Source organism: Anoplophora glabripennis, unplaced genomic scaffold (assembly GCF_000390285.2).
Source record: "Anoplophora glabripennis isolate ALB-LARVAE unplaced genomic scaffold, Agla_2.0 scaffold168, whole genome shotgun sequence".
Classification (NCBI taxonomy): Eukaryota; Metazoa; Arthropoda; class Insecta; order Coleoptera; family Cerambycidae; genus Anoplophora; species Anoplophora glabripennis.
The window spans coordinates 240581-259322 of NW_019416458.1; the positions used below are offsets into that span (position 1 = coordinate 240581).

Consider the following 18742-nt stretch of genomic DNA (forward strand, 5'->3'; position numbering starts at 1 on the left):
GTTATCCATAAAAAAAAGGCCGTCTTTACTTTGATTTTCGCTCATTTTTATAACGATGCCGTTAAACAAGGTAGGCACATTTTTCAAATGAATTTTTATCCATTTTTTGAGTGTTCTTAATAATTATAGTGAAAATGTATTAAAAAATGTCCTACAAAATTAAAAAAAATGTTCAAATAACGTTACTGGATTAATAGGGCAAGTATAAGGTAATTAGAATTAAACTTATTGTAGAATAAAATAAAGTATATCTTTCTATTTCATTTCATCAAGTTTTTTTTTTAATATTCAATTAAAACGAAAATGCATTATCAGAAATATATTTAGATTGTTGATTAACTAATGCAAACAATGTAGTGAATATTTGTGGAACAGACAATACACATATGGTTCATTTACTGCTGTGGATTTAGAGAAATCCTCAGTAATGCACACATTCCCGTCGAGTGTTATTCAAATAAACCAGATAACTTTTCTGAAGCTGAAATCCATTAAATCAATTGATAAAGTTGGGGAAAATGTGACTGATTTCCTGCTCTAGCTTTTGTCAATAAGGACTGGTATCCGGTTTTTACAAAAAAATTAAAATGATGAATGAAGTGACGAATCAGTCGATCGACTGGGCTAACGTAAGTACTAGCATGCAATGTTTAATAGTAGCAGAGTTTTTTCTAATCATGCGTATACAAAAATAATCGTGTCAGAAAGGTGTGTGTGTTGGATGCAGACTGGAACTTGGATGGGTGACCTAAGGCAGGCTCGGGGACGTGGCTGTGGCAGCCTACCAGAGACCTGGGTCGCTCAATACCTTCCGCCTGCATGTGGTCCCTGATAAAAATAGTAATGAGAATAGTGCAATAAATCTCTGTAACTCAAGACGATGCTATCATACATTAAAAACTGTGCCATCCGTGTAGTAATAGGATGGTTTGAAGAAAAGTACTCAAGTAATGAAGGGGGGTGTAAGGCCTAAGTGCCGCAACGGAAAAGCAATTTTCCACCACCCCCCAAGATAAAAGTAAAAATTAATCTAACAGTATTCTTCGTTATATTTTTTAACTGTTTTTTCAGGTCGACACTTCCGGCACAAGGTTCATCAACACGATATGGATATCCAAGGACGCCTCCGAGATAGTAACGAAAATAACAATTTTCCTGCCGATAGTTATTTTTGGATTATTCGGCAACATACTTGTAATCTACATTCTCGTAAAGAATCCCAATATACGGACCCCCACTAACCTACTGATAGGAAATATGGCTCTGGCCGACCTTCTCTCCCTTCTAATAGACCCCTGGGTTGTACTGACTTACGATACGTTCCAGAACTACCAGCTGGGTAGGATAGGATGTCAAGGGGAATCGGCTATGGAATGTACGATAAACGCCTTATTTTAATACAATCAATATAAACGTTTTTGTAGGTTCGATTCTTATTACGAGCGTGATAAGCATGTCGGCTATCACATACGATCGACTTACCGCAATAGTCTTGCCTAAAGAGACGAGTTTGAACCAGAGAGGGGCGAAAATCGTCATGGCCATAACTTGGATCGTTGGGATTATATTGTCGATACCCTTGTCTGTCTACAGAACGTACAAGGTGAGTTGCTGATGTAACCGTTAATTAACGCTATATATAAAATCGTTTTAGGAGCGTGAGTGGTTGGATTTTCTAGAAAAATACTGCACGGAAAAAACGATAGTGATAAACATGTACTGGTACGTTATAATTACAATTCTGGTTTGGCTACCGTTGACTATTCAGGTTATTTGCTACGCTTCTATTTTGATAAAGGTAAAAGGACTAGGACTATTTGTTGGTCCGGTATAATTTATATGTTTTATTTCAGCTGAATAAATACGAGAAAATTATACAAAAGAACTTCCACCGTCACATGAGCTACAAGAAAAGAGCCGCTAAAATGATGTTTGTGGTGATTGTAACATTTATGATATGCCGTCTTCCCTTCACGGTGCTCATTATATACCGCCAGCAACTTATAAAAGTTAAGCAGTTGTCATCTTCCAATGACGTCAAAAATCAGGTAATTTTTTTCAAAGTTATCAGTGTTTTCTATTAAAGTTGTGTCCCATTGGTAAGTTGATCCCCGAAATGCAAAATTTAGGTGCATTCTACAGGGTGTTAGCAGTTTGACTGCCTTAATTTTAGCAGACGATAGAATACATTAAAATAAACAAAAAAAACATGACATGGGTCCTAAAGTCAACCATTTCCGAGAAAAAAAATATCCAAACTTACAACTTGATATTGACATAGCTGCGTGCATAGAATACCATAAAATACAATGTTTTTTTTTTAACTTCTTTATGCTTAATTGTAAAAAATATTAGCGTTGCAATAAATTAAAATTCCATAAAATTCATATCGAGTGATGTGACAAAGGCGCGGCGGATAACACGAGGATACTAAGCTGTCCAGCAATACGCAATTCAGTTGGTATCTGGAATTGGACCGTGTCTGTGTTTTTTGCGTACCACTATTTCCTTTCGAGGTGTTATCAGAGGGTTCCAGTCTTTTTGGAACACCCTATATGTTTGCAATCCTGGCAAGAATAACTTTTTCAATACAAGTTTTTGATGAATTTATGTTTAAACAGTTTTTAATAAATAATAAACAAAAGAAAATAGGAAAGAAATTTCTTTGCACGGCCATCTAAAGAAAAAACTAAATATTTTTATGCCAAATGAACACCCTGTATATTGAGCTTAAGCAACGTGTACCTGTATTTTGGGTTGTAACTAGAAGAAAAAGAAAGGTTATCAAACGAGCTTTTTATCAAAACTGAATCTTACATTATATAAATATATCTATAATTTTGTTTAAAAAATAAATATGTAACTGAGGAATTAACGCGCATATTTGTACTCTTACAAAAGAAATAGCATCCATCACGCTATCTGGAGGCCTAAGGGATTGCAGACCTTTGAGAATCCCCACTTTTTATCCTGAGCAACAAACGGTCCGTTGTGGACGATGTGCACCGCCATATTTCGGGAATAGTTCAAATGTGGCACTAGTTTAGGCGTTATAAGGAAATACTGGGACGAGGTCTGTTGACACGTCACGTCGACAATTAATTCAAAGATCCTTCGCTCGTTGTTGGCGTCCATACCTAAAATACATCAGATCGAATAGTTATATCGAATATTTGAAGAATTTTATTCAAGGTCTACCAATATTTCAACAAATTTTGTAAAATATGTCTTTACACTAACTCTATAAAACATTGTTTCATTATTGTAAAATTTTCAATGACAATAAAATTAAAAAATTAATTAATTAATAATTAAAATTAATTAAAAAATACAAGAAAAAAACATGAAAAAAAGGGTAATCAATATAAGATTATAAATTGTAATCTTTTTAATACCACTCTAAATACATAGACAAATTTTAAAAACTTATAAATTCCTTGAAAATTACAAAATTCATACCTCTAAATACTCTGAAATATCAGTAAATATATCAAAACAAGTGTGAAAATGTTTCTAAATAAATAAAAACATATCAGAATGAAACAAAGTCACTTATAGTGTCTAAAATTATATAAAAACGGCTACAAAATAAATAAAATTTCTTCTAAACTAATTTGGAAAACAATTGTATGTATATATCAAAATGGCCTTAAAAAGCACTAAAATGGGTCTAAATAGTTTTAGAACACAATAAAATAAAATCTTTGCAAAAGCAATATTTAAAAAAGTAAGAAAAAGGTTTCCTTTTTGTGTTTCCGAAGAAAACGTTAACACACACATTCTCGCCTTTACAACATTAAATAACAGTGGCATGAAAACAATTATTATTCTCGATATTCTTCTAGAAACAAATATTTTACAAAAGAAAACGATAGACTCACCCTGATTAATTTCGTCGACACATCTGAACGGCACAGGCGTCAACTCCTGCAGCGACAACATAAAAGCTGCCGTAGCCACCGCCCGTTCGCCCCCACTCTGTACGCTCCTGTTCAATTCTTGCAACGGCTCCCCGTTCCTGTAAGTCACCTTAATGCAAAGCCCGTACTGCGAGAAATCCTTATCGTTATCCCCCGTACTGATCGATATCTCCCCCGCACACCCCATCCTCTCGAAGGCCGAGGCGAACTTCAAGTTTATCTCGCCCACTAACTCCTTAAGCGGAGCCAACCACTCCTCCTGCACCCTATCCATCTTAGTGGTGATCTTCTCCAGCTCGGCGTTAGAGCTTTCGATTTTCTCCTGCAGACGTTCTATTTCCTGCAGCCTTTCCTCGTACTCTTGCATCTCGCCGTCGTCGGCTGTGTTCAGGCAAGCGATGCGAGAGACGAACTGGTCTTTTTCGGCATTCAGCTCCTGTACGTCGTCGGATAATCTGTCGTATTCGGCGCGGAATTCGTCGAATCCGGCATCTGACTGGGTGAAACCGCTTGACATGGTCTTTGCTTTGTTCAGCAACGACTTGGCTCGGCTCATGACTTCAGCATATCTGTCTCTGATCTTGTTCAGTGTTTCTTCTGCTTCTTGGCAACGGGTCTGGTTGTCGCTCGCCTTGTTCTCTAGGTACGCGAGTTTTTTCCTGAATTCTTCGATCCTCACGGACGTCAGAGAGCTCTGAATTATCTGATCGGACAATTTTTTTAATTCGGACATAATGGTATGTTGGATTCCGTGCATCCCCAGCACCAGTCCCCTTATCGTATCTCTCGATTGTTTTCTTATGTCCTCGGGACTCTTCTTATTCCTCTTCATGTCTTCTATCTGTCTTTCCATGGTGTGTATCCTAGAGTTTATCATTTGAAGGTGTTGTCTTTCCTTTTGCAGGTCTTTCATTCGTTCACGCAACATGTTGATTTTCTCGCTCACCTTCCCCAGTTGACTTTGGTAAGATTCAATTTGCATGTCATAGTTTTGCGATGCTTTCCTTACATCGTTTATCTGCCCTTTCAGTTTTTCAAGGCGTACCACGTCGAGCGAAAGCGACAGTCCACCGTCTGAGAAAATTTCGGTCTGCCTGGTGCTTTTTTCTCCCGAATACTTAGAGAAACTTATGCTGTACCGATATTTATCGCTAAAAAACTGCCTAATGGTCTGCGGCAATTTCTCGTAACAGTTATTTGTGTTGTGATCGCCCACCGGGATGTTGTGTATTTGGTAAGTTTTACACAAATAACTCATTATTGGGGCAGGAGCCGTAAATAGATTATTCACGTAAGTGTAGAATCCGTACTGGCGTAACTGTTCTATAGGGACTTTAGGCTGGAATGCGTTAAGGTTATTCGAACTATCACTGGAATAGACAACATTGACCGTCAGGCGTTGTCCTTCTCTTAAGTAACGTATGAGTCTATTCATGTCTTCCTTGTTTACACAAGTGAACGCGAGACGATCGCGCATAGGTATCACATTTTCGACGTACTTGGCGTGACGATTGTCCAGAACGTTCACTTCTAACATAATCGGCTCGTAGATTTCTCCCTGGAACAAATGTTTGTTGTTCCTCAGCCAGCATACAGCTTTGTGCGCGTCTTGGTTCTGCCTTTGCAATAACTGAAGTCTTGTGTGTTTCACGTTTTCCAAACGGTTCATTTCATGCTCAAGGGAATTTATGTTTCTCACTTCGTCATGTTTTGCTTGGAGGATTTCGTCCTTCTTGTCCTGAAATGACTGCTGCTGGGTGACTAATTTTTTCAGTTCCCCAGTTAAGTTTTGCCTTTCCCGATCGTCTAAACAAGAAATTATTTCAATCCCACATAAAATTTAATGAAATAATTTAAACACCTTTATTTTTTATGGAATTTATTTTCCAGAGTGATGTAAGTAGAATTGTCAATATGAGCAATTTGGCACTTTATATTATTTTTTGCAAAGGCCAATGTTTTAGGCGATACACAAATGAAAATACCGCAAAAATGGCATCTTCAGACTGTTCTATCAAACAAATGAGCCTATGAAAGATGAGTTCAATTTGCTAAATAAAATTGATGACCTTGAGCTTAAAAATATCAAAATTTCAAACATACCATAAAAGTTTATTTAAATGGTTTTCAAATATTTTAAAGTGAATAGAAAATTTCATATTTTGGGCATAAGTAAGTTACCAGTAAACTCTAATTTTGTCATTTACTACTATTTTAAACACAACACAATGATGGAAAATAATAAATAAATATTCAACAGTTTTGAATTATTCAAATGTGGATATCAATAAATTTATTAATCAGACAAATTACATACCTGCTTCACACTTTGCCTGGCTTTCCTTGTGAGACATTCTCATTTCCTGTAATTTGTTAGTAGCGTTCTCAATTTCCTTGTCCCACTGTTCAATTTCACTCAATCTTACATTCATATCGTCCTCAACCGACCTTATGGAGCCCTTTAGGGTGTCGGTCTTTTCCAAGTTCGAATGAATAGTATTTTCAATATTTCTTATTACCTGGGCAAGTCTAGAATTGCTCTGTTGGAAGTTTGTAATTTGTTTTCTAGAGTCATCGATTGCCTGTTCCACAGGCCTCACTTCATTTTTAAATTTATCATACACCTCCTGCGCATTGTTTCTATCCTTTTTAATGTCTGTGACTTGCACTTTAACTTCTTCGAACATCATCCAGGCTATTTTTCTCTCTATATGCAATACTTTTTCGGTGTATATTTTCTTTGTGTTGAAATTTTGTACCCTGCCTTCTAACATCGCGTTGGCATCTTGAGCCTCCTGCAGTTTTTTCTGATAAGTTTCTATTGAGGCGATGAGATCTTTATGGTTAAATCGATTGTTGATAAGAGCTTCTTGTTTTTCTATTAAATCAAACCTACATAGTGCTTTCTGTGTTTCTCGTAAAAGCTCCTGCTTATTTAATTTGGCAAAATCTTGCACGCGATCTTGTGGTAAAAACTGGCACAGATTGTTTACTTGAATATTAAATTTCTGGATGCACTTTAACACTTCGTCTGGCTTAACCTTTCTATTGTCCAATCTCCACCAAGTCCTGTCATTCTTATCAAACTCTCTTGTTACCTTAATAAATCTATCTTCGCGTTGATCTTGAATGATTATGTTGATAGTTGCGCTGTCGCAATTATGTTTTACGTACTCAGAGATTTTCGTGCCCCTACCTACTACTTTGGGGTTTCCCCCAAGGCCTAAAATTATAGCAGCTACCATTGTAGATTTGCCCGTTCCGTTGGGACCAATTATCATGTTCAAATGGGGGCCAGGAACCATTTCTACGTGAGAATAGGTAACGAAGTTTTTCACCTCGATTTTCCTTATGGAACCTGCCTTATACATATCGTTTGTATCTAGCAGTACAGGAAAAACTAGTATTAACCATATCACTCTCATATACAACTGATAACGCTTTAAATAATCAAAAAAAAACCCATATATATTGGTGATAACCTGATAAAAACTGTCGTCTGACATAAATATAAACGGCGAAGCGGGAAATATTTGTGGTTACTGGTTAGAGTGGTTACGGAGAGGATAAGCCTGGACCCACATGAATGCGTGACCGCGGATCCGTTATAACCACGTGATCATCAATATCCAATCAGTTTTGACCCTGACTGAGTGGCAAAGTCGCTATACTCATATGAGTACCTAAATTTATTTACTCTTGTGGCTATACTGTTGATTCAAATTTGTTTTCTCTATGTGTAGGGAGTAGGGATGTCAGAGAGAGCCGCATTCTCAGAACGCTTTTCACATTAGTGTATAGTGTATACTAATGTGAAAATCCGTTGGTGCTTGTCATAATAGCCGCCTTCTTTTCATCCAAATACATTGATCATAACCCATTTCACCGAATGTTTTGGGATCTGTCGCTATTCTTTTGAACACATTTTTAGATCAGCGAACGAGCAACTTGATCCCAAGAAATTGTTTAATATATTAAAATTCCCGTATCGATTACAACTTAGCAAATAGCAAAAAAGGTAAAAAAAATAATGGTCTAACTTTAACTCTTTATCGGCATTAAATTTTTAGCAGATGAAAAAATCCGGGACTAACTAATCAAATTTAAGAGGTTATGTTTATTTTCAGTTTAATTTTAAATTAAACACAGTTTCAAAAACATGTTCTTTTGACGTTTATTTTGATACGATCCGGATCAAAGATCCGTGATTCAATGAAACAATGAATAGAAGACGGCTAATATACTTACTTGTGCTTTCATCATAGACCTTATACTAGGTCTATGGGATTCATGACCACAGATCCAATATATTAAGGGTTTTTTGGCGAGAAAACCGTTAACCCGGTTAACTATAGTTTGCTGCGGTTTGACGTTTCGGAGTCTGTCAAATTAGTCCGGGATCAGTCAGAAGCAATCGTTTAGCTACTTCTTTTATGCTATGCCTGTAGGAAATAGCATAGAAAGTAGTTGGACGACTGCTTCTGACTGATCCCGGACTAATTTGACAGGCTCCGCGAACAGCTATAGTTAACCCGGTTTGGCAAAGTTTGCCAAACTATCAAACCGGACTTGTGCGTTGGTTTGGATCTTAAGTTAATATTTCTATCTTTGTTTATTTATTTTCTGTTTCGTACCTAGTCACTACTTGATCTAAGGGCCTTTTGATTTAACAAAAATAGTAGCTATTAGTAGCTAATAGCAACTTAGAGTTACTCTGAACTGATATTAGTTGCTAATAGGTACTATTTTTGCCAAAACGAAAGCCCCCCTAATAACCATCCATACATTAACGTTCTTTCGTAGATGTGCATTTCAGATTAGGAATAACAACTATAGCACAGCATATTTTGCTGTGACTATAGTGTATAAGAAATAATCAAACAACTTGAGCTACGAGCACTATCATAGATTATTGTTACGATTTTATTATTGATGTTAGATATCCTAAACAAAAGAATTTTTGCGAGTTCTGTCAAATGTTAACACAACCTCTTAACACAATCAAACTCGAGCTAACCGGGTTTGATTTGGTTTGGGTCGCCAAAAAACCCTTATTGACTGTCTGCCTTCTGTGGCTTCTGTGTCGATATGTCAATAATACCATCTATCAAAACTGTGTTCTGTGATCAACAGGTTATGTTCCTGTTATGTTTGCGGCTTTTATTTTCACTAATTTGAGTAATTTATAAATTCAAATTCTCATTATAGCAATTGCTTAACAATAACCAGAGAGAAGTGAGAGAACAAAAAGAAGTTTCTGACAATAACTGAATAGTGGCTATCGCTATACCATTCCTCTTGCAGAGATTCCTAATAAAGGAAAAATAAATATTTTATTTTCTGTGGTCTGTAACAAATTGATCATAAAATATGATTTATGAACAGTAAAATCAAATCATAGTATTTATATTTTACATTTAGGTAGGCAATGGCCATACCACGATGTAAAACACGAAAATTCATTTAGGTTATTAGGTTATGAAACCACAAACAAATTAGTCCCACCATTAGCTGAACGCAGCATTAATTTGTTACTTTTTAATAATAATAAAGTATGTCACAAGTGCGGAAGAGTAAAAAGCGTCCATTCGCTGACAGAGTGAATAAATTTATCGGCGAATTCCCGGATTTATTTTATAACGGTGCCATAATAATTTGTAAAGTGTGCGAAAGAGACCTGATGTGCTGGGACAAAAGGGACTGTAAACGTCACGTAAATAGTGTGCAACATAAGAATAAAAAGAATGGTGTGCCTTTGACAACACAGTTCATGTTTGATTTACAGTTAATGTTCATTGCCTGTAACATTCCGTTGCATATACTCGATAAACAACCATTCCGGGATTTCTGGAACAAATACAATCCTCAGCTGCCATTACCAAGTCGCGCAGCGTTATGCAATTATCTACCAACTGCACGTGAAGACATTGTAGGCAAGATCAAATGTTTATTAAAAAATACATGGCTGTGGTTATGTGTAGACGAGACAACAGACTGTAAAAAAAATTCCATTGTGAATGTAATAGTACGTGTACTGGACTCTGTGAAACCGACATTGCCACTGTTACTAGTTAGCAAAAGACTAAGTGAGTGTACTGGCGAAACAGTTACACGGGTGGTACTAGAGACGTTAGAAAAATTTGAACTATCAACAAGTCAAGTATTAATCTTTGTCACCGACGGTGCTGTGACAATGGGTTTGGTCGGCCGTTCTCTTCAAGAACACGGATGTCGTTTCGTACATATTACGTGTAAAGTTCATGCTTTAAATCTTGTGGCAGAAACTATTTGTCAAGGTTTTCCAAAGGTAGACAAATTAATAGCAAATACAAAAAAAGTCTTTCTAAAATCTCCCAAACGCCTCCAGGTATTTCGCAGCCAGTGCCCAGATATCCCCGAACCACCACAGCCAATTCTTACATGTTGGGGAACGTGGCTACAGGCAGCTCTTTATTATGCAAAATACTTTCAACAAATAAAAGCTGTAATAGGACAGTTCAATCCCAAGGAGACTGTGGCTATTAAGGAGTGCCAGACGGCATTCGAAAATAGTGACATTGAAAGTGATTTACAAACTATTCACAGTAACTATAGCAGCTTACATGACGCCATCGGAAAATTAAAAAACAGTGCGTTGTCTTTTGCAGACTCAGTGCAAATACTGGACGAAGTAAATCGCTTGCTGAACACTATAGATGATGCCAAAAATGAGTGCGTTAGGGAAAAGTTCGCGAGTGTGTTAGAGGAAGATGCCGGTTTTACACGATTAAGACAAATTTGTGATGGTACCGTTAGTGAATGTTCAGATCCGTTATACGAGTTCAAAGACCACTTTAAGTACGCCTGTATTACTTCGATCGATGTGGAATGGTCGTTCTCAAAATATAATCATATTTTTTCACCACAACGAACATCACTCGCGGAAACGACAATAGAAACTTACCTGATGCTGCAAAGTTATTACACAGCTTCTCCGGTTTGTTTTAAAACTGAGAACGAACCTAGTACATCGAGCTAGATAACAGGGTGAGTTTTGAACAAATCGTTATGAATTGTACTAATTTATTGCTTATTTTCTACGTAATTTATTTTATTGCGCTTAAAATAACGCGACTCAGTTCTGACAGTTCTACCTATGACCTTTAAACTCCCCAACCTCAATCTCATAACAACATAACCCTAAATCTCATATCCCGCGGTTCAGTTCTGACAGCCCGATTTATGAGATACCCTATACAGAGACATACAGTTTCAGGGACCCTACAGAGGTGTATCCAACGGGAAGGTTGCAAGGGTCAGAACTGACACTCTTTTTCTGCCTAGAATGTGAAATTTAATAAAACTTGCATGCTTTAATCATGTTACGTGGTATTTTATTTATTTAGGAGGACAAATTGCAAGAAATAGTTTTGAAATTTCCAACCATAGCAGACGTTTACAATATTTTATATTGAAGTCATTTTTTCCAGGTGAATGGAGTCTATCATACCTTATGGTTCACTTCGAAGTTGCTTATTTTTTTAAACGCAGCCATCAATCCGTTCATATACGGAGTGAACAACGAAAAATTTCGGAGAGCGATTAAGAGCACGAAGCTCTCCAAGTGGCTCTTCCCGCCGAGGTGCGTTAAATCTGTAACCAAGCCCAACGAAGATCAAAAGAGCAGCCAGGACTCCTCCAGCAACTACACCGTATTTTTTATTTTCAAACGGAAAGCGAAGGTGCACGAACCACCCACAAAAGTTATCGGGAATACCAAGTGACCAGAACATGTGTGGAAATAAAAGAATGTATTCTTGCACATTTTTTATAATTTTTAATAGGATAACAATAAATGATTAAATCTGTGTAACATAAATAAATATAAAAAGATAAGGAAGTAGTAAAGATCACTGTACATTTCTTGAACGGTTTGGACCAAATGGACTAGACGTACGTTCGTCAGTTTGTCAGTAGTAGTTGTTGTTTATATCTAATTTTTACAGCAGTTTCATATTCAATATGCTTCTTCATATTCTCGGTCAATTCAACCGTTCAAACTCGAATTTGGTTTCAGATTCTAGGTGAATCAAAAATTAGATATGTCCTCTAGCCCATTACATATATTTAAATTCAATATACACAATATTTTATCTACAATATAGATTTATTCTGGTATAATGTCCTTGTTTATATATGTCGATAGTTACACAAGTGATTGAACCTAAGTACGAGAACACTAGATGGAGACACTGTTAAAAAATCCCTGTTAGTCTTGTTCATAGTAGAAATTAAAAATTATTAAAATAAAGTACTGCTATCAACGGCCATTTAAGGGAAAAATCGCTGGTGCGAATCTTTGAAACGTAAGTTTGAATTCTTAATATATATTTATATAACCGAATTTAACATATTTTGATGAGTTTATTATGCAATAATTCAAAAATAAACATGTCAAATAACAACCGGCGGTTGCAGTACTTCATCAATCTAGGGATTTTTGAAAGTCCCTAGATTAATAAAGTACCAGTCGCCTGTCATTGGGGCGATTGAAAAATTTAATTAACTTTTTTTATAAATTTTACTGTAAACGCAAGTTTAAATTTTTAATATGTTTATTGTAGATAATTAATTTTCCTATATTTTGAAGGAATTATTATACAATAACCAAAAATTTGGTCTAGAATACTACAACAATTAAACGATGATAGTTTTTTTTTTTTAATATAAATAGCACACAACTTGACATACGTCAAACTAAAACAATCGGTTGTGGTTCATGATCAATCTAGGGATTTTTGAAAGTCCCTAGATTAATAAAGTACCAGTCGCCTGCCATTTTGGGGTAAAATTTGTGGCGCCAACCTTGTAAACGTGTTTGAATTTTTAATTCCCTATATTTTGAAGAAATTATGCAATAACCAAAAATTTAGTCTAGAATACTACAACAATTAAACGATCATATATATTTTTTTAATATAAATAGCACACAACTTGACATATGTCAAACTAAAACAATTGCTTGTGATTCATGATCAATCTAGGAATTTTTGAAGTCCCTAGATTAATAAAGTACCAGTCGCGTGCATTGGGGCAAAATCTGTGGCGCCAACCTTATAAATGTAACTTTGAATTTTTAATACGTTTATTGTAGATAATTAATTTTCCTATATTTTGAAGGAATTATTATGCAATAACCAAAAATTTGATCTAGAATGCTACAATAATTAAATGGTAACAGTTTTTTTTTAATATAAATATCACACAGCTTGACATCTCAAACTAAAACAATCGCTTGTGGTTCATGATCAATTTAGGGATTTTTGAAGTCCCTAGATTAATAAAGTACCAGTTGCCTGCCATTTTGGGGTAAAATCAATGGTGCCAACATTGTAAATATTTTTGAATTTTTAATACATTTATTGTAGACAATTTTCTTAAATTTGAAAAAATTATTGTGCAGTAATAAAAAATTTGGTCTAGAATAGTACAACAATTAAACGATGATAGTTTTTTTAAATATAAATATCACAACTTGACATACGTCATACTAAAACAATCGCTTGTGGTTCATGATCAATCTAGGGATTTTTGAAAGTCCCTAGATTAATAAAGTACCAGTCGCCTGCCATTTTGGGGTAAAATCAGTCATTGTAAATATAAGATTGAATTTTTTTAAGACATGTTTATTGTAGATAGTTAATTTTCTAATATTTTGACGAATTTATTATGCAATAACCAAAAATTTGGTCTAGAATGCTACAACAATTAAATGGCGATAGTTTTTTTTTATACAAATAGCACACAACTTGACATATGTCAAACTAAAACAATCGGTGGTGGTTCATGATCAATCTAGGGACTTTAGGAATTCACCAATCACCTGCCATATTGGGATAAAATCCCTTTTGCCGACCCTGAAATATAAGACTAAATAAATACTCTTCGATATATTTTTATATAATGTAGAAAATATTATATTAATGTGGTTAAATTAAGAGCATCTTAAATATCCAAACATTTTTTCGTATCTGTCATAGAGAAAATAATTTTGAATAATTATTAAACAATAAATCAAAATTATAATGTGAAACAGTGGATATAATTAAATTTTAATACTGTTTTGATAAAAACAGCAGGTAAATCATAAACATGTAATGCATCAGAACATTTAGAGATGTCAAATACAAACATGTGTCAAACCGCCATTTTGGGGCAAAACGAGAACAATCGATTACGGTACCTTGTCAATCTAGGAACTTTAGGGATTTTATTCGAGAGTCGCCATCTAGTATTTCCATTCCTAACCTCGACTGGTTGTCAAATTTAAAATATATAAACAAAGATAACGCCGCAGTCGACAAATTAATATTTCCATATTAAAACAATTGACTAAAACGCTAATCTGCACATCAAATTACCACTTAAGTTAAAAAAAAGACAGGTCAGTTTCCACGATTCCAGCGTAAATGCCAACAAAATCTTGTACTCATACATCTGTGGTGGTTTTAGATTCGGTTGTGATTGGAATGTTTATACCCTGCGTGCTACCGACGTGACATTGCTCGACGCCGAACAGTATCTCGGAACCGACAGGAATACAACCCGCGGCGGTAGCGTTACCGAAATAATTAGAAGATTGGAAAAAGTTCGTACTGTTGTTATTCTTCACTACCGCTCCGCCCGACTGGCTGTTGTTTTTATTCAAATCGAGGTTGATATTCGTAACCGAAACCGCCGTTAGATCCGACCCATTCTCCACGTTGGCGTTAGAGCTAGGTGCATTTTCCACGTTAATCTCGTTTTTCCCTCCCAGGTTGTAAACGTCCGGGGACGGAACGTTGTAAGGGTTGCCCATGTACTCGGCGTACAGCGACACCGGTTGCACTTCCGTAGGGGTGGCGGTTGCGGGCACCGCGCTGTTATACAACACCGGGAAAGTATGTTGGCCCGTCGGTGTATGCGAGAAGAAGTTGGGCATGTAGGGCATGCCCGTCTGTAAGGTGGGTTGCATGATCGGTGATGTGGAGTTGGGTATTACGGGAAGATTCGTCGACGCTTGTGGCATTGGTGTGATGGTAACTGGTTTTTGGGACGTGTCCGTTGAGTAATTCGGCCCTATCGGCGTGGATACCATCTGCAAAAGTAGTTAGACATTTTCAAGGTTATTTGGCAACGACACGGAACACGTAATGAACTGGCAACAGTGTGGTGATAAATACAAAGTTTATTGTATAAAGTATACAAGTTTCTCAAAATATATCGCTTATCCGTTACTAAGACCGGTAGGTATTCAACTTACCTGCCCCAGATGAGCAAATAAATGGGAAGAGACGGGCTGTTGCATCGAAGGGGGTTGTAAAATAATACTGGACCTGGTGGCGTTTTCAATGTTGTGGGGCAGTGATTTTTGAGTTTGTTCTATCCTCTGATCAGGCTCTTGAGGCTACAACACAATGAAGTTACTTGATAACTATTTTACTACAACATACCACTGATTTTAGTTAGTTACGTTAAAATATAAATATTGTATAAACTGTCTGTTTGCAAACCGAAAGCGTTGTGGAATATACACTAGTCACAAAAATTAAAGGATAAAAAAGTCCTAAATTTTTACGTGATTTTCAAATAGCTGTAACTTTGAAAAAAATGGTTGTAGATCAATAAAAAAAAAGCAAATTGAAGCTTCTGAAGGTCAAAAATTTTCATTTTTGTTTTTGACAATCCCATCTATCACCTCTTTTAGCTTGACTCATCCTCTTTAATTTGAAACGTACGATTATTTGTCTCCGAGTTATTTTCGTTCAAAGCAAAAATCACCTTTTTGATTTCGGGAACTAATGATCGTACAAAAAATCTAAGAAGATAACCTCAAACTGTCCTGTTAGCACCCTGTATAGACACTGAGAGGTTTATTAGATGACGGAAGACTATATGTGCAGGTGTGTGGACAGTGATATAATTTTAATGTGCTGCTAGTTATAAGAGCTGAAAGGGACCAGGGGAGGGGGGAGTTAGTTGAGAGTGACGTTTATGTATGTATAAAAAGGAAGAGGCAGCCTATAGAATGGTCGTAAAGAGAGTAGACATTAGTTTTGAATAAATATCTTTAGGCCGGTCGTCATTTGGATGCGTTTTCGTCCGAATTGGATTCGTCAGAAATCAGACGAAGAATGATCCCATTTTAATTAAACCAATTGAAGGTTGTACACTGTGTCCAAATTAATTCGTTTGAATTTGGACGATAACATGCAATGTGCCATCTATCCGAAACAAATGGAATTGTTCGCAGTTGTTTTGACAAATCGAGGAAATTCGGCATTTTTTCTACTTTCACTTATGGCTTCTAAAATATAGTAAAATGTATTCTGATGCGAGCGATAATAATCAAAAAATGTTTTCTCGTCCTTTAAATCATATAAATGATGAAATTCTCCGAATTCTTTTCGTTTAGCTAATATGTCATTAACTCAACACTTTTATTTAATCTCTAATACCATCTAAGAAGATAACTATTTTCCAAAAGATAATCATCCATGTTATTAACAATTATATCATCCCTGAAAAAACAATACCGCCTAAGTGACTGACTTCGTGGAAAGCAAAAACTACCACATCGGCGAAATCTGACAAAATTATCAGTCTGATTTCTGACGAAAATAATTCGAACAAAAACGCATCCAAAGGACTGGCCCTATGGTTCCATTTTCTTATTTCGTTCATTAACCAACCCAGAGGCATTTACTCTAGAGGGTGTTAGAATTTTGACTGCCTTAATTTTAACAGACGATAGAATACATTAAAATAAACAAAAAAAAACTTATATGGCATGGGTCCTAAACTCAACCGTTTCCGAGAAAAAATTTTTCAAAATCTCCAACTTGATGGACAAAAGTTCGATTAATTAAGGAATATTGACATAACTGCTTGCATAGAATACCATGAAATACAATGTTTATCACTTTTTTGAACTTCTTTATACTTAAGGAGGTTTATCTGATTTGGAATTGACAAACAAATATTCATAAAAAAATTAATATAGGCTTATTAATATGAAAAAAATCCTGAAATAAAATTATGACTAGTTTGGATACCTAAGAGATGAGATATTAATAAAATAATTTTTCACGATTTAGTACAGTCTTATGAGAATGCAGATTATTTTGGTCTTTCCAATTAGAATGCGCAACAATTGACGAACATTTTCCACAGCAGCTTATATAAATAGGAAACCGATATATAAGGAACCGTATGACAGCTCGTAGAAATCGATTAGGTACTTGTAAGATACATAATTTATAATTCTCCATCAAACTGCTGTCGTTGACTAACTTATCCTCCATATGCGTGATAGCGGCAACGCCGCGGTCTCGACGTAGCGTATTATTTGAAATTTACTGGTGTCCAAACAAACAGAATGATTGAATGCGAGCGAGCGAACGCCGAGCCAAGCGCGCTAGTCAAGGTTAGCGTTGCCAAATTTAAAGGGTTAGTCACTAGCGAATGTACAGAAACTCTTGTTAGACTTAAACGTACATCCGTACCCTATAAACCTCCTTAATTCTAAAAAATAATAAGCGCTGTAATAAATTTAAAATTCGATAAAATTCATATCGAGCAATGTGAGAACGGCGTGCTGTCCAGCAATACACAATTGAATTGGTATCTGGAATTGGAGCATGTCTGAGTGTTTTTTGCATACCACTATTTCCTTTTCTTGAGGTGTTTTCCAGCGAGTACGCGAAAATTGGATTCGAAGGTGTCGTGCGTGCATCGAAAATAGTAGTGGACATTCTGAGCATATGTTGTTTTGTACTTGTGTGTTTAAAAATTACTGAATTTTGCTTTTTGGTAAGTACCTAAATTTGGATGACGTGAATCTGTAGGTACTTTAATTACATATTTTTCAAATTCATAATTTGATTAAAAGTTAAATTCCTCTTTTAAGTGATTCATAATTACTAAAATTCGAACAAAAATTTAAGCACAACACTATATTCGTACTACAAAATCGATACATTTTATTTATTTAAAAACTGGAGAAAACGATTGTCTTGAAATTTACCAAATGTTTCACAATAATAGTTGTTCACATTTTTTCCGTAGGACAAGTCTGCCAAATGCACGCGTGGTATACATCAGATATCTAGCGTTAGGTTAAGTGTTGGTTTGTCGATAAAAAAATTTGTTTCAATGCAAGAACCTTGATTAAAAAAAAAGTAAAAAATTTCATATTTAAGAATATTTGTTAAACTTGAGATACAAATAATGAATAGACTAAGGACATTTTCGTTTTTTTTAACCTCAAAATATTCCAAAGAAACATTCGAGAGTTCAAACCCCTACGATTTTTCTTTTGTCGTGATCAGAATGATCAAAATTATCACTTTTGCTAAAAATTAATTAAACGATAAATTTTGCATCTCTTAAAGACACGCTCTGGATATTTGCTTGGAACATTTGTTGACTGTTCGTCAAGAGTGCAGCTCTAATGGAAACAACAGTGACTCACTAATCTGTATACCTTTTTTTATGTTTAACTTGTTTATTTTTTGTATTTCATTCAGTTTACGCATTGAAGAATAGTTCATATGTTTTTCATTAACAAAATAAATTTATTTCTTTTATGAACAGTAAAACCTGATCATGTCTTCATTGACTACTCTCTAGATTGCAAAAGTTATAAAAAATTTCTAGCTCTTTATTGCGAACAGGCAGTACACACACTCCTGACGGCCCATGTTCCACTTATAAGCGTGACCTCTACAAAGTTAAGAACGTAAATAAAAAAAAGCTAATCGAATTTCTGTATACTTCGCACAAAACAATTTTTTTTTTAATTT

The 18742-nt window shown here is 35.5% G+C and overlaps 3 protein-coding genes across 5 annotated transcripts in view; 1 reads left to right on the forward strand and 2 right to left on the reverse strand.

The window, feature by feature from the left end:
* Positions 1–11767, forward strand: LOC108907258 (neuropeptide Y receptor type 2). Of its 3 annotated transcripts, none has more exons than XM_018710854.1 (6): positions 1–70; positions 1072–1375; positions 1425–1603; positions 1655–1798; positions 1854–2048; positions 11390–11767. In XM_018710854.1, exons 1-6 carry the CDS (start codon positions 56–58, stop codon positions 11681–11683), a joined length of 1131 nt encoding a protein of 376 aa, XP_018566370.1. In that variant the 5' UTR covers positions 1–55; the 3' UTR covers positions 11684–11767. The 3 variants fall into 3 exon arrangements, with proteins under 3 accessions (XP_018566370.1, XP_018566369.1, XP_018566368.1); XM_018710853.1 differs by lacking the exon at positions 1–70 and adding an exon at positions 542–629; XM_018710852.1 differs by lacking the exons at positions 1–70; positions 1072–1375; positions 1425–1603; positions 1655–1798; positions 1854–2048 and adding an exon at positions 9061–10946 and having other exon boundaries at positions 11390–11478.
* Positions 2796–7406, reverse strand: LOC108907257 (structural maintenance of chromosomes protein 5). The gene is made up of 3 exons (XM_018710851.1): positions 6238–7406; positions 3882–5726; positions 2796–3137 (listed from the first exon to the last, which is right to left on the reverse strand). Exons 1-3 carry the CDS (start codon positions 7343–7345, stop codon positions 2914–2916), a joined length of 3177 nt encoding a protein of 1058 aa, XP_018566367.1. The 5' UTR covers positions 7346–7406; the 3' UTR covers positions 2796–2913.
* LOC108907256 (Golgi-specific brefeldin A-resistance guanine nucleotide exchange factor 1) overlaps positions 11714–18742 on the reverse strand; it is a 24094-nt gene continuing 17065 nt past the window's right edge. Inside the window, exons 16-17 of the mRNA XM_018710849.1 lie at positions 15202–15345; positions 11714–15036 (exon numbers count right to left, since the gene is read on the reverse strand). Of these exons, the coding sequence (XP_018566365.1) occupies positions 14389–15036; positions 15202–15345 (792 nt within the window). The 3' untranslated portion in view covers positions 11714–14388. The remainder of the gene's footprint in view (positions 15037–15201; positions 15346–18742) is intronic.

Bases quoted from the DNA above. Each gene is read 5' to 3' on its own strand.
- LOC108907257 (XM_018710851.1), bottom strand. From the start codon at position 7,345: ATGAGAGTGATATGGTTAATACTAGTTTTTCCTGTACTGCTAGATACA. The intron at 5,727-6,237 runs GTATGTAATTTG...TTTCTTGTTTAG, and splicing joins CCAGGCAAAGTGTGAAGCAG to ACGATCGGGAAAGGCAAAAC. The intron at 3,138-3,881 runs GTGAGTCTATCG...GATGTATTTTAG, and splicing joins TGTCGACGAAATTAATCAGG to GTATGGACGCCAACAACGAG.
- LOC108907258 (XM_018710852.1), top strand. From the start codon at position 9,475: ATGTCACAAGTGCGGAAGAGTAAAAAGCGTCCATTCGCTGACAGAGTG.